Below are 21847 nucleotides of genomic sequence, written 5' to 3'. Positions count from 1 at the left end.
TGGCACACTTGATGAAGTCATTGTAGCCGTATAGGTTGTTGTGAGTTGACTTTCAGAGATTAATATTCGCATTCTGTGTGAAAGTACTCATGACAAAAACAACAGTTCGAAAAAAACATATTGACATGCGAATTAATAGCATGAAAAAAATGCCCCCAGTGTGTAAAGGCCTTTAAGTTGTAATTGGTAGCTGGTAAGTTAACTCTTAACTTACCAGCATATTTCTGCCATGATAGTGGAAAAACAATAAGTTAACTGCTACTAGCAACTGCTACTGCAATTTCTGTGTTGACTAAAATCGGCAGAATGGATACATCACTCAGTACTGAATAATCACCTAATTGTCTGGCAAATTTCTTTTTGTAGTTTAGAAACAAACACCTAACAATATAGCAAATATGTCGGCACACTGAACATTTCATTCAACCCCCCAAAAGGAATTGTTTCAAATTGCTGTTAATCAGCATGTCCTAAACATGTTAAATCATTTTGATGTTGTTGTTTCCTATCTTATAAGGGTTTTGAAATTATAGTCAGATGTCTCAAAGATTTCCCAAACATTTCCAGGATTAATTATTCATCCTATGGTGCTGTATCTGCTGGACTTTTTAAATTCTCTGGCCTTCACAAGTCATCACAGGAGAAACTGTAGCTAGTCCAGAATGCTTCAGCAAGTTGTTGATACAGTTGTAGCTGTTGAGCTCCAATCTTCAATGGACCCTTCTCAGTTGATAGGTAGGCTGTGACAAGCAGAATCAAACTCAAGATTCAGTTGATCATATATTTTATTTATTTGTTGGTTTATTTAACAGGGACAGTGCACATTAATAAACATTGCTGGAAATGCAGACGAGACAACACAAATGATCCAACAAAGACTCAACTCAAAACCAGACCTTAAATACAGACTAAACTAATCAGGGAATGGGGAAACAGGTGACGAGACACAAGGGCAGGCTGAGAGTGATTGGCTGAGGAAACACAGGAAGTAGGGCAGGGCTGACGAGACTGATACAGGGCAGGTGTAGGGAAGACACAGAGCAGGGCTAACGAGGGTGAAGCAGGGCAGGTGAGGAGGAGTACATGAAAACACAAGGGAAACACAGTAACAAAACCAAAACCCAAAAAACACAATACTCTAAATACAACCCACACCAACCTGTCCAAGAACCATCATGAACCCAAACCAACGTACACAACACACCAGGCTAAACAACAAAAGGCAGTCCAAACCCACCACCCAAGAAAACCCATATGACCCGAAGGACTAAACAGAAGTGCAAACCAGGAGACCCCAAAGAACACAAGAACATAAAAAGACCAAAAAACACACAAAGTCCAGGCAGGGTGTGACAATAAGCCAAAGGTTGTGTTGTCTTTTTAGCCAAGGAAGCGGTGGGGCTCTAGGGATGGCAAGGTCAATGGTTGGGTGGGCCACCTCTTTAGGCCAGACTGGAAAATTCAACAAATATTTCTTGGATTACCATACAGAGATTCATGGTCCCCAGAGGATGACTCTTAATGTTGTATTGGTGATTCCTGACTTCATGTTATGCCACTACAAGGGTGACATTATGGGCGCAGAGTGAAACGTCGCCACAACTATTGGATAGATCACCATGACTTTTGGTGCAGACATTCTTGTTCCCAACAAGAAGAACTGTAATAATTTATGTAATCCCCTAACTTTTCATCTAAAGCTATCATCAGATCAAAATTTCAATTGGTCCAATACTTTGCCTTAAAACCAAATACCTTTTGGTTTAAGACCAAATACCCAAATGTTAACATGCTAAACTACGGTGGTGAGCATGATAAACATCAGCATGTAAGCATTGTCATTGTGAGCATGTTGCTATGCTGATGATACCATGTAGTGCAAAGCACTGCTGTGCCTAAGTACAGCTTACGAGCTGCTAGCATGGCTGTAGACTTTGTCTTCTTAAAATGCATTGTACAATTACTGTACAGTTACCCTCCTTAATCCCATATAATTTTAACCCATCCTGCTTTATCAAGATGCAGTAGAAGCAGGTTAAGCAAAGTAGCCCAAGCATCCTTTTCTTTAGACCAGGCCCAGGGGGATATGTAATTCCTCCAGCATGTTCTGACCCTGCCCCTGGGTCTCCTCTTACTTGGAGGTGCCTTGAATACCTCCACAGAGACCCGTCCAGGAGGTATCCTAATCAGATGCCCCAGCCACCTTAACTGGCTCCTTTCTACATAAGGGGGCACTGCTCGTAACAGCAACTTTAATGATGTGAAATGCAACCATAATTACTGTCACCTATTCTCTGTCATCTTTTTTGCTCGCTCTTTTCTTGCTTAAAATTTCTTTTCTGAATTCCTTTATCTTTCTGCTTGGTTGAAAACACCTTACTAGTTGTATGTACGGGCTCCTGGTATGGATGTCTTGTTGTCCACCATAGCTTTGCTGATTGTTAATTCCTGGGTTCTGTCTGAGTCTGATGCTTCATCTAGTGCTGGGTTCCTGCTGGTCATACACTTTTGATAGCAGTTATGAATTAACTTTACCTCTCCTCACTGATGTATGCGCTCTGGTCTGTGAGGTCCAACACTGAGAGAAGAAAGCCATTATGAAAAGACTGTCTGAGCTGGTGCCTGTGCCTCAGCCCATCGGCAGTCTGCCTTTATTCAACATACTGTGACTGCATGCATACGCAAAATTATTTTTATCTGTTTGAAGTGTCCTCAAAGGCATTCATGGTGTTCCACATTACGGAAGTAAGTTGTGTGAAGAACCCACACCTTTTCCCTCCTTGACACACCTAGCCAACCACTGCATAAAATGGGTGTGTTTGTCTGTTTTGGAATGTTACAAAAATATCAGAACAATTCCACCATAGGAAAGGGGATTTCAGATGTCTTTAGACAAATCCATCAAGAAATTTGTTTAAAGCATACTGAGGCTTTTAGGCCTGGCCTGGGTCTAGTAACCCTTTGGCTCTCATTATGTGTAATACATATTGGAGTTAACTTGCTGGTTTTCTAACTTGACAACACCACACATGCCTGTGAATTATTCATGACCCTCACATCAACAATCCAGAAACACTAGTGTTCATTTCAGCCCCACCCAGGCATGATGCTTGCCCTAACCTTTCACCTGGATGTCATCAATGATGGGCTTCACTGCGGGTTTTATTTCCTGTCTTAGGGGTTCAAAAGATGAGGAAATGTATCACAAGTAACTTCACTAAGATCAATGGTTCGGTGAATTCGATTCTGGCCAAATTTGACACAAATATTAATAGATTACTAAACAGGAGACACCAACCCTGGGTGACATACAGTACTGTGCAAAAATTTTAGGCACCTTAGATGTTTAGATTTTTATCCATTATGCAATACCATCAGGGAGGTGTCTGATCGGTCCCAAATTTATTCATGACATGACAATGACCCCAAGCATACAGCTAGAGTCATAAAGAACTATTTTCAGCAACAAGAAGAATGATGAGTCCTGCAACAGATGGTATGGTATGGCCCCCACAGAGCCCTGATCTCAACATCATGGAGTCAATCTGGGATTACATGAAGAAGCACCTGAGATGGCCTAAATAATAAATCCACAGAAGAACATTCTTTCTCCAGGATGGTTACAACAACCTACCTGCAAGTTACCATGAAAAACTGTGTTAAAGTGAACCGAGGAGAACTGCTGCTGTTTTAAAGGCAAAGCTGCTCACAGCAAATATTGATTTCATTTAGGTTACTAGTGTTTTCTCAACTTTGTTAGAAGTTAATTGATAAATTAAAACAATTTATAGCAATATTTTTGTAAGCATCCTCACTTTACTTTTAGTGCCTAAAACTTTTGCACAGTACTGTACTTAAAAATGCAGATGTGTCCAGGTACTGCCTGCATCAATAACCTGGTTGCATGGTTCATAGACTTTCTTCTGAAATATTTTACAGTGATAATGGAGTAATTGAAATGCCCAATGCAGTGGAAATTCAATGATGTATTAATTCAACTATCCAGTCAAATCTTCTAAACTGGAGCTGTAGCTTTGGTTTGGGCTGCTCAGTTTGATATTTTGATTCAAGTACTGTATGTGATATTCAGTTGCAATTACCATGGAAATAAGATATAGTAGCTTCAGTAGGCATGGACACAAAGCAAAGTCTTAAATCCATGTTCACATCACACCCTTTTAACTAATGATTGTTTTGCATGCCATACAGTAGATCACTTATTAAGTATAATTGTAATAATCACTGAGTCTCAGATGCCTGATCTGTGTCTTTGTGTGTCCAACAGGTGGAGGATGAACTCAACTCTCCTGTGGTGCTATTCAAATTTTCCCAGGAAATGAGTGCTGGTAAGTGTTGTACTCCCTGGACCCTATGAACATGATTGAGCCAACTTTAATGAAGACTCTCTGTCAATCAGAAATAGTAATGTACCACCGAATAGAATCTCTGTGGTGAACTTTGTAGGGGTCCAAGCAGTGAAGCTGCTGGAACCCTATTATATCAGTTAGTATTATTCTTGTGCTCTAGAAGTATATGTGTCTCAGAAATCATAACAACTACAGGTCCATAAGAGCTGAATTTTTTTCAGCACATCCACTGGTGTGTGACAAAAGTTTGCCTCACTGCAACTCAAAGTCAATTCAGACGTCCGTCACGCTATATTTTTCAAAATGTGCTAAATCAGTATCTATATCTTCAAAAGTCTTCATTCAAATGCTCCCAAAATTGACACAGACATTCTTTAGATGGTAGATATCAAGTGTTTCAGATGATGTTCAGATTGGTCAAACGTCTGCACTGATATTCAATATCTTGCTGTAATCTGTACATGTACATGTACAAATGTACATTTTCTTTTTTACTTACCAAACTTACCAACCATGTGGCAATTTATGCATGTGGCATGTTTTCAAAATCCTCTGAAGATCATATTAAGTTGAAGACTGCCTTTATTGCTTGGACCCCACTCATTGCCGCTTGTGGCTATATTTTATTTTCATATTTGCAGTTTAAGTAAGTTTTAAAACAAAAAGAGATTGTAATGTGTAACATTTTTTAAACTCTAAAGTCCACTTAAAAGTTTTCAGAGCTTTCATTTTTCTTTACTCTGTGAATGGAGCTGGATCAGGTGACATCACATGTTCTAAGTTTGTGGGAGATGGTGTCTGTTCAAGGATGGTCTCTGCTTTCTGATGTGGCTGGCCTCCTTAATATGTTTTTTGTCTACTGACTCCTGGTGGATGATTTATGACCTCTTCCCAGCAGATGCTCATGCTCAAAAACTGGTTCCTACAATTATTGAGAGAAAAAGAAGATTATACAAAACCAATATTATCACACTATACAGTTGTTAAGTTGCTATTTCCTTTCCTTATATGTTAGCATCCAGTGGGGGTTCAGTGGAGGGTTACTGTGCTGGCGAGAAAGAGGTGCTTGATGCCTTCAACAGATGGGTGAGTGTTTTCACCTCTTTAACATGGACTATAACTTTAATTTTTGTGCCTATGCTAGTTTAAGCTGCACCAATCATTATTTCTATAATAACAGTGGATCAAATGACTGTGTGTATTATGAAAGATGTTGCTTGTAGTGATGACCAGAAAATAACTCTTCAGTTCCCCTCTGCTCTATGGCACCTTTTAGCTTCTTTAAGATCATAGTTTTGGTTTCCAGGTCTAAAACTCAGTTGTATATTATTCTGCAAATATATACAGTATATTTATAATTTTTTGAATGCTCATATTATTTGTGACATATTGTGTGAAATGAACAACACTCTAATATATTTATAATATATAATTATATAAATAGGTAGACTGTTGTTGGTAGACGAGGTATGTCAGAGAAATCATATTATACGGAGAATTTAGTACCACACTCACAAGTTGGGGTCTGCTTGAGGTTTCTACCCGTTAAAGGGGAGTTTTTCCTTACCGCTGTCGCCAAGTGCTTGCTCATGGGGGAATTGTTGGGTCTCTGTAAATTAAAGAGTACGGTCTTGACCTGCTCTATGTGAAAAGTGCCTTGAGATGACTTCTGTTGTGATATGGCGCTATATAGATAAAAATTGATTGATTGATTGATTGATTGATTGATTGATTGAAGTCCAGGCAATTAAGATGCTTAGAAAGTGATTACAAACAAAATCAATGTCAAATTTGTTCCTGCTGTTGGTTTGCACCCCTGATAAATGGGAAAAAAAGAAAAAAGATGAAGTGGTGCATCCTATCAAATGTTGAAATGCAAAAAATATGTAAGGCTAAAATGACTCCATTGTTAATTATGCTGTATCAGTCATAATAACCAATAATATTTAGTACAATCAGATGGAAAACAGAGGCGTGCTTGGTTTAGTTATGCAGGATCTACTCTGAACCAACTTGAGAGACCTCAGAAGCTCTTTTTATTCTTAAGTTTTTAAGTCCAAAATGTAACTTTTAGCTAATTAATGAATACGGGTCCTGATTCTGATACTATTTAGAATTTCACCATGGATTTATGGATGTTTGCATGATGACCTGCCACATACAGGTCTAAGTTGAGTGAATTAGGATTTTTGTTTCTTTACTGGCACCACTGGGGGCTATAACAAGAGTTTAAAGAGGCAGAACTGAACCTTTTGCCACAGAATAAAACCATTACTTCTTTGTCAGTGTTCTCAACACTTAACTGTTGCGTTGTCCGACCACACAGTTGATGTTTTCTTTTTAAATGAATGCTTTTCCTGGGGTATAGCTGGGTGAGCAGCTGGCCCAGCTGGTTCCCAACAGTGGGATAGATGTGGTGGAGCTTGAAGATGAGGGTACCTGTGTTCGTTTCAGCCCACTCCTGACCGCTGCAGGTAACATGAACGAACACACACAAACATAAACATGACATTCCAAGATGTATTTTTAATAAATGTTAACTAGTGCCAGCAAAGGTTAAACATCACCAATAAAAGAAACATAATGATTATTCCTCACCACAGGCCTGTATCCTCTAGTCATAAATGTAAGCTAGCAGTCATGACCATGACTTTCTCCCTCCCGTCCAGTCCTGGGGACCCAGCAGGAGGATGTGGAGGACCTGGTGGAGAAGCTGTTAGAGCTGGTGCCTGTGATGAGCTCCACAATGTCCCTCAGACAGGACTTCAGAGAGGAGACCCACCGACACTCGCCCTCCCTCAGATACATGGAGGAGCTCAGCTGGCCTGGCCTGGGGGCTGTTCAGTAAGGCTGGATAGGTTTTATGGGAACAACTATTGTATAGAGATTGTACTCAGGCTGCTTTGATTCCATTTTTTCTTTGCATTTGAAGTTTTCTCTGAGCACGTTTTGAGTAGTGAAGGCCGAGTAGCGTCAACAAATCTATATAGGACCACCAGAATGTATCCCTCCACCAAAGCTCAGCCAGGATTTTCATTCAGGGGAAACAAAAAGAGAGAATTTCATACTAAATAGGCTGTAACTTTGGAAGATACTGACTTGATTTAGCTCACCCAGACTGCTGAAGCCTCATATTGTATTAATGCCTCACATTATATTTGTGCACATGAAAAGGGCTGTGGATTTTGTCCCCCATTTCTTACAGTGTAGTGGTGTTCTGGTGGAATAGCTTCATGGTGGTGGTTAGAGTGATAAAACCAGTTCCTCAGTCAGTCAGGTGGAGTGGTAGGAGAGTTAGGTAATGTGTTTACTGCAGCTGGATAGAGTTCAGACTGCTGCTTAGCAGATGGGTGATAGGGGTGTGAATCCCAGTCAGAGCACCTCCTCGGATAAATGAGGTGGTATCAAGATTAGCACAGAAATAAAAGTGGTCCCTGTTAAAACCAGAAGCCAGATGTCATGCAGGCATTGTGGATGTTTCCATTGTTGTCCTGTCATGTCTGAATAAAGCCCTAAGGAACATCAATGTAACAGACACCTCTGAATGAATGACAAAAGGCATCACTTTAATAGATAGATGAAGCCAGCATGTCCTTAATACACGCTGTCCTTCTAACAAAGTTCAGATTTGTCATGAAAAGATTTGCTGCAGTGCTCAGTAGGAATCAAACATCAGAACAGGATGGATATGTTATGTTCAGGTACGAGCCACAGGCTGAAGGAATGGATGAGAGCAGGACAAAGCAGGAGCTGAAGAAAATCAACACTGAGCTGCTGAAGAAACTACAAGACCTTGACACTGACATCATCTTTTCCACTGGTTAGTACCTTTTCACATCTCAGAGGCTTGTGAAGAATGAAAAAAGTAGCTTACAGTATTTATCTTTCTAAATTTTGCTGTTGTTTCTCTCTTTTTCCATCTCCACCTCTCCTCCCAGGCCCTGAGTTTGGGACAGAGGACTGTATCTTTGTGAGCATGGTAACAGAGGACGTCGATGTTTCAGAACTGGTGGACACAATAGCTGCGCTGGGAAGGGACATAGAAGAGAGCGGAAGGGTAACAACATTTTATAGGATAGGATTGTTTTGCAGAAAATGCATTCTGTATGAGAATGACATATAAATAGACATGATGTATTCATTATAATATACGTATGTTCACTGTGTTGTTCCATACATTACATTACATTTCTAAACAGTAGTGATTATTTTACTGTCTAGCTATTGGAGAACATGACAGAGGTGGTGAGGAAAGGCATCCTGGAGGCAGAGCTGCAGCTGCAAAAAGCCAATGAGGAGAAACTCATGGAAGAGGTGTGTGGACTTCTATCACTTATGTTTTGTGTGAATTCACTTTGAATTTTCTACTTTTAAAATGACAACATGTTGACTGATCTTCACTCCTTAAATGAGTCAGAGTTGAGACTTGAGAATCCAGGAACAAAGGTGGATTTGGATTTGAAGTTTTGGTTTAAAGTTAGATAATGAGTAGAGTTACGTTAAGTAAGGATTTAGAGGACAGATGTAGTAAACATTAGGGGTGTGCCCGAATACAAATACATTATTCAGGACAAATAGTGTTTTGTTTTTTTACAAATATTTGTTTCATACAAATATTTTAAAAATTATTTGTCTTCAGGAAGAAAAAAAAAACATGTCAAATATCAGTGCACAGGTCACCATCACATCACTATCTCAGTGTCTCTCCTCTGCTCTGCTGTTACATCTATCAGCAGGTCTCAGTGAAGGGATTCACATCCACCTACTACATGATGCACATTTCCTAATTTGGACATCACTCCCGGTGTTGGGGGTGTTCCCCAGAGATCAAGCTGAGCTAAAGGCTCAAGTGAAGTGCTCCCAAGGGAACACCTCATGAACACTTGTTGTAACACTTTAAATTTCTAAAATTGTAATTGTAATAAAATAAAAGCGTAATAAAAACAAAAACAGGATTATTAAACCTCTTTCCACTTTTATTCGAGCACAAATACAAATACAAATAATTTTGCTGCCTCAACAGATACAGATACAAATACTGGGCCCTCTGCATATCCCTAGTGAACATATGGTCCTCATTATAGTAAGTTTCACACACATTTGATTTCCTTTGTCTCTGTGTCTTTTAGGGGATGCTAAGACAACTTCCTCTGGTTGGCTCTGTGTTAAACTGGTTCTCTCCAGTTGAAAGCTCCATTAAGGGCAGGACCTTCAACCTGGCTGCAGGTAGTGTGTGAGTGTGTGTGTGTGTGTGTGTGTGTGTGTGTGTGTGTGTGTATGCATGCATGCATGCCCATGTATGTATGTGCATGTGTGTGAGATGACAGATGACACTCTGAAGTCATTTTCTTGTCATATCAAATGTAACCCAAGGTCCAACCTAAAACATGACAGAACCAAAAGTGAGCTTTGTGGTAGTCTGAAATGCAAGTTCTGAAGTATTAAAATAGGTATTGAGGATAAGGTATTGTTTTAGAACAACCTTTTTTCTGTGTTGGAAGTACATCATAGAAAAAGATCATGGACATGAAGCAGCAGCAGCAGTACTGAAGAGAGGAGGCCAATGAATGATCCTGCTCTGTGTCAGTGTGTTTCAATAGTGGTTTAACAAACCCTCATTCATTTCCCCTCAGGGGAATCCCTGTCAACATAAGTGACACTCCAGCACTCTGAAATATCCACTGGACTCCTGTGAAATCAGCCCTCTGAGGGCTGAAGGAGCAAGTGAACAATGCTGTAGACTCATGCTGCACATGCTACACAGCATGCATTGTGTGGTTGTGAGACCCAGCATCAGTTTATATAACCTTATTTTAAATTGTGTGATTTGTTTCTGAACTTGAAACCACGTTATCATTATTGAAGACCTCACCACGTACTGCAAACATTTGCTGAAAACGTTCTCTCATTGACATTAATTGGTATGTGAGACAAAGTAACTGCAGTGCACACACAGTTAGCAAACAGGTGTGTGAATGATTGAATAGTATTTGTGGAGTCTCCTTGCTCGTTGAGTGGCCTCTTGCATACATGTTACATAAAATCAGGTGCAGAGGGGAAGAAAATGAGGGCTAGAGTGTCGAAGGAGTGTCTGTTAGGCACCAACAAGCCTCTGAGAGTGAGTGAGCAGTCAGTCAGTAAGTCAGTGAGCAAGTCAGTACATCCGTAAGTAAGTAACTGATTGAGTCAGTGAGCGAGTCAGTGAACAAGTGAGTAGGTCAGTAAGTCAGTGTGCGAGTCAGTAAGTCAGTAAATGATTCAGTAAGTCAGTGAGCAAGTCAGTAAGGTCTTTCCTTGCTCCTTGCTCCTTGCTTGTACTGGAAGTAGCTCTGGTCCGCCATTTTGAAGGCCATCCCAAAGCTCTTATTTGTGTTCCAAGAAGCAAGGAGGATCTCTGAGGCGCCATCAGCGAGGATACGTGAAAGCAGCCTTCACGGATGTCTTTTGCCAGCTGACACATCCCCTTATTGGATATCAGTTATTGTTTTGACGCTATAGCTGATCAGACTGATCTGATACATCACAACATCACTGAGTGGAGACAGATTACAGATTCAACTCAAGTGCATCACTTCTAGGTTTTATATTTTATTTGTTTTCTGATTCGTCATCTAGTTAAACATTTGTGGTAATTGTAGGTCTGATCAACAAAAGAACCATAAAGAGTTTTCTTAATTTATTAGAAAGATTCTTCTTGTTGTGATCTGTTATTTCTCCTGTTAACTGTTACTATAGATAAGATTAAAGTCAGGGAGAGTCTGTCTGCCAGCAAGAAACACAGTTTAAACACATTTATATTACACATCATTTATTGTCATTTCCATTCAGTCACATGTTAGGCTGAAAATTCCTCAGCGTCGGGTTTGATATGAGGGTTTGATATACATAATTACAATTTTCCCTGAAACATTTAACCAAATGAATAATTTCCAGTGTTCAAAAGACACCCTAATCATATTCTGGGTTATTAAATAATGAATTCACAATCAGAATATCAATAAATACAGATGCAAATAATGAATAAATAATATAAACGCATTTTGCCAGTAGAAATGGTTCATGTGCCTCATTCTGAAATCTCGCAAGAGTTGAGTTGTTTTCGAAATCAGCTAAATATTCAGCCATGACAGAGTAAGAGAGAGGAGAACCAGGAGGAGTTTGTGTGTTGGAGTACAGAAATAGTAGCTTAGTGTTACCTAAAAGATTGTCAAAGTCATGGCTGAATATTTAGCTGATTTCGATAACAACTCAACTATCCGGAGATTTCAGAACAAGATTTCTTCCTGGGGCGAGTCTTGGTTAGATAGAATAACAAACAGACTGGAGAGTGAGTCAGTTTTATTTCTCTGTATGATCCTTCCATAATGTTGTCAGACACTTATAATAACAATTTGAGCCTCTCAGTGGCAAAAACAAGCACATTTAGTGGCTATACATTGATGTCACCAGCACCTGGTCTCACTCTTCAAGACACAGAAATCAAGTGTCTGTTTTATGCAGATGACCTGGTCATACTGTCTCTTACTAAAGAGGGTCTTCAGCAGAGCCTGGACCTTCTCCATCAGTACTGTCAGACTGGGCCCTCACAGTTAACATGGAAAAGACCAAAATTATCACCTTCCCAAAAAGATCAAGGTTACAAAGAAATGACCCAACATTTAAATAGGTGGGACCCAAATAGAACAAATAAATACCCATACTTACTTAGGTTTACAAATTAGTTCCACAGGAAACTTCTGCTCTGCTGTGAAGGAACTAAAAGAGAAGACAAAAGGGCTTTCTGTGCCATCTAGAATTCTGTTCAAATCCAAATTCCAACTAGGACATGGCTAAAATGTTTAAATCAGTTATAGAGTCGATTGCATTGTATGGCAGTGAGGTACAGGGCCCCTTACTATAAAATATTTGGGCAAAAAAGGGAAAAAAACAATAGAAGCCCTGCATACAGATTTCTGCAAGTGTATTGGTGTGTATAGGGCTGAATTAGGCCAATATCCTTTATTTCTAAGTATTCAAAAAAGATCTATCAAATTCTGCAGCCATATTAAAAAGAGTGACACTGCCTGTTACCATTATAAAGCCCTTACCTGCCAAAAGTTGAACCTAAGAATGAGTCCCCTCAACCAACTGGTCCTAAGGCTGGCTGACCTTTCACCTTCTGACATCACAAACCCTAGCCAGCCTCAGAGAAGTTACACAGTCACTCAGATTAGACCTAACCAATTTATATCTAAAGAAGAAGAAAAATGCATCACTTATTGGAATTATGTTATATACTCACAACATAAAATAACAACATATTTGGCCCTAAACAGCCATTATACTGTGGCAGACTTCCTAAGCAGAGTATCTGATAAGAACCTGAGAAAGACAGACTTAGTGATCATAGTCTGGCAATAGAGAAGGGCAGACACAGGCAGACCTGGCTGCCCAGAGAGGACAGGCTGCGTTCCCATTGTGATGACAGAACTACACTTTCTACACTTTCTAAGAATGTCAAAACTACTGAAATATTAGGGAGGAATTCTTTCCAAAATTTGAAAGAAATTGACCCAAATCCTGAAGTCTGACAGAAAGGGAGAAATGAGCCGTCATTCTGGGGGAAAAGAAAGAATGTGCAGTGTTGGCTGTTAAATATGTGACTTCCTGCCACAACAAAGGACACAACCAGTAGGACATAGACATATAGACAGATAGACATTTATAAATATACTTGTTCTTACCATATTCTACTTACCACCACCATCTCCTTTTGGTTTTTTGTTTTGTTTTGTTTTTATGTTGTTATGTAGACTAATGGCTGTGTTGTGTTATCCCTACTATTAACAACATCTTTTATTATCAGTAGATGAATATTATTCACATTTGACATTATTTTATTTAATTTATTCATTTCATTATCTATTTTATTCTATTGACTAATATTGTTGTTCACATTATTCTTGTTAATTTCATTCCTTAACATTTTCTTTGATCATTTTTCATAATAGTACTTTGGCAACACATGTCAAATGTCATGCCAATAAAGCCTATTGAACTGAATTGAAAGTGAGTCAGTTAGTCATTGAGTGATTCAGTCAGTCAATGAGTCAGTTAGCCAGTCAGTCAGTTAGCCAGTCAGTCAGTCAGTCAGTCAGTCAGTGAGTCAGTACACCACCACCACCACCCACTAGGACCTCAATAATAAACATAAAGTAGAATTATCACCTTTCTGATAATGTCAACAAAAACTGAAAATGTATATGCTTGGTAAAAGTAGAATTTATGGCAGAGCTTTTGCATTGGTTTGCATTAGATTTCACAGGTGTTCCTAAAGTGCTTGTTGAGTGTACAGTACCAGTCAAAAGTTTGGACACAACTTTCCATTCATTTGAATGAGAAAGTGTGTCCAAACCTTTGGCTGGTACGGTATGTTGCTACATACACCATGGCACTGTGTTTCTTATGCCGTGATTAGCTCTCATTAAAAGTACATAGCAAAGGTTTGTTTGTTTGTGTGTGTGTTAGGTGTGTTTAACATACATCTGCATGTTAATGGGTGTGTCCATAGGTTCCCTGGACTCCACAGAGGTGACATACTCCACTAAGGCCCAGGCAGGCAGGCCTTCCCTGCAAGACTCTCCCACCTCCTCATCAAAGAGACTGCCAGGTAGCATCATCCATGTCTGTCTCTGACTACTGTGGATTTTAAGATGGTGTTCAAATTATGGCAGATTCTCAAATAATAGCAGTCAGTGGCCAGTAGTTTATCAGAGACTAGTCTCTGAAAAACTTTGAGGGGGTAGAATGACCTTGTGTTCTAATAGCTCACATAGTAAATGTATCACACTCACTTCCCTATGGTTCTTACTTTCTCTTTTTAGAAATACATACTGGTTTTATTCACAAATCATTTCCAGTCTCTTCTACTTGGCTGTTTTTTTTAAACTACTGTCAGCACAACTGAACACTTCCTGCAGATATTTCACATTGAATGCCTGCCAGTAAAGAGAGGGATCATACTCTTTGAGCCACAGGAAGCTTTTAATTTGATACATCTGTGCATGAAATGTTGACTTTCATTGACAGCTTAACAATGATTGAAAAAAAAATGAAGGTTTACCTTCAGTTTCAAAGTCAGGCCCAATCCCAATGACCCCCTGAAGCCCTAAGCCCTGAACCCTCACAGACTGAATTAACGTCACCAGGTAAGTGATTGAGTGTGAGAGGCTGCAAGGGCTCAAAATGGTTTAAATAGGAATGGGACTTCACTTTAACAACACCAAAACATGATAGCAGGCAATATCCAACACATAAAATAATAATGTGCACGGCAGTCAAGTAAGGGACGGACTGCCTGATTTGAATTTGTTTTTCAAGAACAAGCAGAGCAGTCACAATTTTTTTCTTGTCCATTTCTGTCTGTAAGAATGTTTTCACCCCTGTTGCTTCAGGTTACCTATTCACTGCCAGATAGCCTGCAAGCTGATGTCTCACCTTTTTAAAGAGCAATGAAAATTGTGGATAGGAATTTCTCTTTGTACTCTCTGAGCTTTCTCTCTCTCTTTGTTCAATGACATCACACTTACCATCTGCACTTCCTGTCTTTCAATTTTAGGTCAGAGGTTATTCCGGCGCTCCGGGGCAGGCTCCGACTCCTTCAGTGAAACTAGCTCCATCGGACAGGCTGAGGAAACAACCGGGGAAGGGGGTACCACTCTGAGCAGTAGCATTCACCCACCCTCCTCTCCGTCCGTACCTGAGGAAGACGTGCAGATTACATGTGATGTCATACCAGAAGAAGTTCAGGAGTCGTGTGTGCAGGAGCACATGCAGGTAGAGACTGAAGAGGCCTCAGAGGAGAGGACCCCTGAAGGCCAAGAGGTGGAGCAGAGCAGAGGATAGGACAACTCTTTCTGCAAGTGTCCTCCAGCCGTCCTCTAAATGGTACCAGCCTAACAGATGTTAAAAAGAAATGTTATTATGTTGTGAATCTAATTCTTCCAAAAGAAAACAGAGACAGAGATAGTTTGGGCTGTTTGTCTCTCTCATTTGGCTCTGTCCTATAGTTTTAGGACAGCAAGGAGTCAAGGATACATTCTCCCCTGGACACTCTTACACTGTGATGCTCAGTTCAGTGCATTCTAGTGATTTGGTGATAAAATGTTCTAATATGATATTTTGGCATACCCACTTTTCCTCCACCTGTGGCTGCAGCATTCTGTGTTTTCCCCCAGTTTTCAGAATGCCTTTAAACAACTCCCAAAAAGGAACATGAGCTGTTGAGGCTACTGTCAGGGGAGTTATGATTATACCTGCCTGCTTGGTGAATATCCCCCTGTATGATTGTTTTTCCCATTTTGGGGTGATGAAAAAATGTTTTGCTGTCAAACTCCTTTTGGAGCTGCACTAATATTTTGATAGAACATTGCATCATCTCTGATTTATTCAAAGGGATAACAAGAATACAGTAAAGGACAGAATGCAGCCAGAAATGTAAACATGCCAAAAGCAGTGATAACGTGTTTAAGGGTGGATTTTTCCTTTAAAGTCCAGTGACATCCAGCCCTGCTTAGTGTCTCTACAGTTTTACACTCAGTTGATGACTTCAGGGTGTGAGTAAAGAGCAGAGGAGTAGCCATATTGTATACAGATTTTTTTTAGCTTCAAAGAGAAAAATGTTTGATTCAGGACCAGAGTTTCCATTTAATAGTCCATTCACTTCACCTCTCAACTGGAAATGAAGCAGTGAGTCTTGCTACAATTAAAATGTTTAGATTGCACCTCACTGTAAATAGATGATATATATCTAATCCACCCAGTTATTTACTATGATAATTTATGCTAAAATAAATCTGTATAGAAGGAGTAGAGTATTGTGCAAAACCTAATCTATTTAACGCCTAATGCCTACTGATTATACCAGTCACCTGCGTATGAGCTTCAAACACTCCCTCCATGTGTGCACTGCCCCACAATACTACGATGAAGTATCAAGGCCACTGCTGGGGGAGAAAAAATCTTAAATAAAGAATAAAGTTGGGATAGTTTGAGGAAAAAAAAGTCAGATTGTTACGACACTAAAGTATCAGAAAGTCACAATATTACAAGAATAAAGCTGTAATTTTCCACGGAAAACAAATAAAGTTAGAATTTTACGGTAATTTGATGATATTACGAGATTAAGTTATAATTGTGCAAGAAACAGTTGTGATAAAGTTGTAATTTTGCCAGAGCAAGTTATGATATGAGAAAAAGTCATATTAATAAAGTTGTTGAAACTTTACAAGAAAAGGTCATGATGCTAAACCACAAGCTGGTCAACAAAATTTCCAGATGGATTGGTTAGAGATTGTCCACATCTCTACAGTTACATTTTTCCCTGTAAAAGACTTGTGTTTTGACTGCAGTCATTTTTCTACTGTAACTTCCTCTGTTGCTCTGCATGACTGTTTGAATTTGACTCTGCCAAAAGTTCTTGTTGGAGGTTAGTGAGATACCAGCAGAACATCAACATTCACTCAACACCTGTAATCATTTCATTTCAACGTCCTTGACTAAGTAAAAATTGCAACTTTGTTCCCATTGCTTAATATAAGCTTTAATATTATGACTTTTTTCCCACAAAATTAAGACTTTTTTTTTTTTTTCAAAAATGTTTTGAGTAACTTCTCCAAATCTCAGCAGTGGCTCTGGTATTATCTATCTATCTGGTGTCATACAATACAAATGCAGCACAGGCTATTGTGAAAAAAACCATTATAATTGCACATGCAGTTGGGGCCAGAGTAGTACAAACTTTTACATTTTTATGTAAATCTCTTTTTATTTTTGTCAACAATGCAACCTGAGTAAAACGTGTCATAGAGGTGCACTGCTTTGCAGGTATTTACAGTATGAGGAATATTTATTTTCTTTGCCAAAAACATCCCTCCAGACCTGGGTCAAAGTACTGTGCTTTGAGGATTAACTTTTAAACCTTTTACAAGTGCCATATTAGAGGGCCAAACAGGTGCTTTATTTGTTTTGGACCATTCAGTTGATTCTGCTAGGTGAGGAAATTCACCTTGATATCATTTGGTATAAATAATCACAGTAAGTACAGGCTGGTGATTATGAGCATGTGTGCACTTTATTAATGTTGATTTAAAGGATTTTTGTGTGTAGAAGTTCACGTAGGTTCAACAGTTACATCTGACTGCCTGGGACCACCAGTGTGCTAAACTGCTTATAGAAGCTTTCAAGAAACATTGGGCCTCATGTTAGAACATTTTCATATTCATCTCTTAAATCTCCCTTTCTTTTGTTCTGTGAGATTTGTTCGTTGTTCCAGGTTGATTCCATCAAACTCTCATAACTGCACTACCTTGTCATTAATTGCTTGTTTGAACTTAATGAATGCCACTTGCTCATGAGGAGATGTGTTTGTGAGATTTGATTATTAGCATAATTGACGCTCCTAAATTGTTATATGAGGTGACCTTTTTCAATATGTTTGTGGGCAAGTTTCATTCACAAAAAATGACACTGAAGAGTAAAAAGAAGAATTTCAACATATGGAAGTCAAATCCTGCTGTCAAAAATCAGGAGATGAAAACACAACTCATTTAGCCTAGTAGTAGACACATTACTGTCTGACATGAAGGTAGATACTATAAAATGTTTTGCTAAAGCAAATCATTCCATGATGTGAGGAGGTCAAGGGGATGACAGTCACATTAGATGAACAAAAGAATGCCAAAATAAGCCAATAACATCTAAAAAAAACCAACTCCTAAACTTCTTTGTAACACGATTAACCCTTTGTAATGTGTTTCATTTGCGTTGATACCATTATTATATTTAATTATAAATCTTAAACAAATGTTTTCCTTTGTGGAGAAAGGCAAACTGTACATACAACTGGCCTGGACCACTTGGGAATTTCATTCGCAGACAGAATTCTAAGCATGAGAAAATTCTGTTAAATCCCTCATACATACATTCCAGAACAAATGTGTGTGTATGAGTGCTTCTTGCATGAGGCCCATTGTGTTTTGCATGACTGTAGATTATTCTGCTGTGTCTCTATCACACCAGCACTATTTCACAGACATTTTTAGGGTGGATCCTAAAGGTCCCTACACACTGTGCAGTTTTGACCTGTCTCAGATGAAAACTTAATTGATTGTGAGAGAAGCATGGTGAGTTCATATGAAGGTTTTAGATGTCAATATGAGACTCATTAAGAGCTTTGGAGACCAAAGACAGCATTCATCACAATTCTGACAGCAATCCTCCCAACGACTTATGTCTACAAACCAACCAATCAGAATACAAGATGAAATAACTGTCATTTCACATATACATCTAGATACCACATCAGCATTTATGTATAACTCATTTTTAAAATAAAGTTAGAGAAAAAATAGTGGCAGAGCTTGTTTTTGCTGCATTTTCAAACAGGAGAGGATTAAAAATGGATGACACCAGCTGGGTTTTTTCTGTTTCCATCATTGAGCTAAAATTCAACAGACATTCATCACACAGTCTGACACAGGTTGTGACCAAGGTTGTATTAGACCATTTTGCACAGTGTGACATGTAACAAACCTGTAAGATCTCAGTTATTGCACCTTGTCGAGGGGCCTAAATGTGTCACTGGCAGTGTTGGAAATAGTTTGATAAAGAAAATATGGGAGAAGGAGGAAGTGGAAGTATCAAAAAGCGACAGTGGTGGTGAATCTGTGATGGGAACTTCTATAGCATGAGCAATTTTTTTTTTTTTCTTGAGCAGTTTGATGGAACGTTACACAACATGACTGATTGCTTGTCATTAGTGAGGGGTTATTCTCAATGCAGATTTGTTTTCTATGCCATTTGGAATTTAATGGCAGTGAATGAGCCTCTGTAGGTTTGGCAGAAGTTTGCTCTAATGTTGGTGCCTGAATGTAAAAGCTTAAAATGAAAACTACTGAAAATGCCTAAAAAATTAAAGAAAAAAACACATTTGGGCAAATTTGAAGTAGTCTTTAGTACTTTGAGCCAGGTACTGGTGGAATATTTACTGTAAAATGTTAAAAAATATGGTTATAATACAATGGTATGATAAGATAAAGGAATTAACACAGTGATAAATGAAGATTTTAAAAGAATGGAGTTCAGCTTTATTGCACTTGTTCTGTAGATAATTACTACTGTTCTTTGTTTTATTTCGTATATTATGTAAATGAAGCAAAATCTTCTTAATGATTATTTCTGTCATGTGATTATAATGCAAAGCTAAATCAATAACTTTATAACCTTCCAAGAACACTGTTGATGAAGAACTTTTGATTTGATATGATGAAATGTCCTGGACCGTCCTGCCTGTCATGTCTGTCTGACTGATTGTATTTAATAAGCAGAATCTTTTTTCTTGAATGTTTTCTACCTTTTAATTTACAGCACAGAAACGCTTTGACATATTTTGTGTAAATTCTGTCTCTCAACAGATTAAATTCTAAGTTTTGTAGTCCTAACATCATGCCACGGCCTTCTGTGGTTCAGTTCTAATCTCATTTTTAGTCTTCCTCTTTACTGTTGTGAGTTGGCATGTTTATGGCTCATTTAGTCCATATACATACTTCAATACATCTGTAAATGTACAAGAGTCCCAGATGCTTGACAAACAGAGCAATAAATGAAAGACCAGAAAAGCAAAGTGATATCAGGCATTAATACCTCAGAGTATTGCTGACACCGTGACAAAATATTTGCTCAGTTTCAAGATCCTTTTCACATTATGACAAGACATTTCTCACTTTAGAATGATGATGCCATTATATCCCATTTAATCATATCACTTTATCACATAACTCTCTCATTATTTCACACATCTCATTAAAACTAACTTAATACATGGTAAGTTGGCATGTTGTTATAACAAGAAACTTCTGTACCACTTTCTGATAAGTCATCCTTTACAAAGTGTTTATAAGCATTATTAATCATTTACTTGCTTTATAGATCCTAAGCTAATAAGCCATTAATAAGGAAAATGTTTGTGTTGCCAGGTTGTGAAGCATCAAATCAGCTTTGTTTCTTTAGCTCTTTCATTCATCAGGAAGACCCTCCAATGGACTGTTTGACCACTTACCTTCTAGATGAGAGCTGCAGCTTATTAACATTTACAACTGTAGACTTAATAACTTTCTAATAAGCCATCAGATCTTATTGTCATATAAATGTCAGTAAGCCATTATTAAAGGCTCTGGGGTATCTCAGTTTTTAATAGGCCATCAGTAGAAGTTTGTCAGTTGGGTAATCAGGCCTTCACTGCTGATTGAGCTTTGGTTCAGATGTGAGAAAGGCTGCTGGATTGAAAGTGTATATAAGCTCATTTTAAGTCATCTGGTCATATGTCGTGTCAAGACAGGGTGGCAGATGGGTAGGAGATGTCTGTTCTTGTCTAAGAATGTCTGCAGTCTGGTACATTACACGAACCAGTACTGATTTGTAGCATGATTGTTGACGATCACTGATCTAAGCCTGTTACACACAGGTGCACAGAACAATAGCAAAGCAGCCCACTTACATCTTGTTTTCATGAGATAAGTCAGTATGCCATTATAGATACATAATGAGAAAGTTTTGTGATATCATGTGTTTTTATAAAAAAAAAAAAAGTTTCATGTTAAAACTAAATAATTTGTCATCTAGCAGTACTGAGGAAAAAAATGTCAGCATGAAAAATAACTTGTTATGACATGAACATCTCATTAAAAGGAGAAACTTCTCATTTTATAACAAGAAACTGAGAAAATATTTAAAACAATGTCAAACTGATACAAATAAAAATGATTAATAAATACTTATATTTAGTAGATGCGTGGGCTCAAGTCAGATATCATGAATCTGATGACTTTAGACTTAACTTGACAAAAACAAAACAGACTCGTCATCTTACTTTGACTATGGCCGGAATGACTTTATATCCTTCTCAAGCCCAGGGATGAAAAATAGACAGACGACAGATGATCATACTACCTAGTGCTGACTGTACTAAATTTAAGTTGGCATTCAATTTGTTGGAAGGGGCATCATGACTTATTAAGGACTCAGACAACACAAAGTTAAGGACATGAATTTGACTTTGGTGTTATTATAGCCAAGACCACCTTTGACAATATACATTTTCACATGCACCACAGACAGAAAGAATAAACATTATTGGACACATGGCAAAATATGTACAATTGAAGGCAATATGAATTGGATGGGATACATTATAAGGTGTGATTTTGTCTACATCTTTTCTGCATAGGTATTAAGTCTTGCATTATATATATAAAAAATGCTTTTATATCTTATCAAATCAAAGTACATGAGTGACTAACTGTGGTCACATAATAATAACAAGTACTTATAAATAATCACAACACATTTCTGAAAGCAGAGTTGGCTGTGTCCCCTGATGTTCATGCCTTCATGTGCTTCTTTTTATGAATAGGTCATTTTATGGTTGGGCTGCTGCCTGAGGA

General features: G+C 38.5%; 1 protein-coding gene across 2 annotated transcripts in view; it reads left to right on the top strand.

Moving 5' to 3' along the window:
- Window positions 1–17933, top strand: part of pdxdc1 (pyridoxal-dependent decarboxylase domain containing 1) — a 35265-nt gene extending 17332 nt beyond the window's left edge. For both annotated transcript variants that reach the window (XM_067571046.1, XM_067571045.1), the window contains exons 14-23: window positions 4286–4346; window positions 5383–5453; window positions 6736–6841; window positions 7037–7211; window positions 8069–8187; window positions 8306–8424; window positions 8589–8681; window positions 9497–9593; window positions 13918–14016; window positions 14965–17933. In XM_067571046.1, the coding sequence (XP_067427147.1) occupies window positions 4286–4346; window positions 5383–5453; window positions 6736–6841; window positions 7037–7211; window positions 8069–8187; window positions 8306–8424; window positions 8589–8681; window positions 9497–9593; window positions 13918–14016; window positions 14965–15251 (1227 nt within the window). In that variant the 3' untranslated portion in view covers window positions 15252–17933. The remainder of the gene's footprint in view (window positions 1–4285; window positions 4347–5382; window positions 5454–6735; window positions 6842–7036; window positions 7212–8068; window positions 8188–8305; window positions 8425–8588; window positions 8682–9496; window positions 9594–13917; window positions 14017–14964) is intronic.
- Window positions 17934–21847: the final 3914 nt, after the last annotated feature.

The sequence above is a fragment of the Thunnus thynnus genome, chromosome 17 (genome assembly GCF_963924715.1).
Source record: "Thunnus thynnus chromosome 17, fThuThy2.1, whole genome shotgun sequence".
Lineage (NCBI taxonomy): Eukaryota > Metazoa > Chordata > Actinopteri > Scombriformes > Scombridae > Thunnus > Thunnus thynnus.
This window is presented reverse-complemented; position numbering and strand designations above follow the sequence as displayed.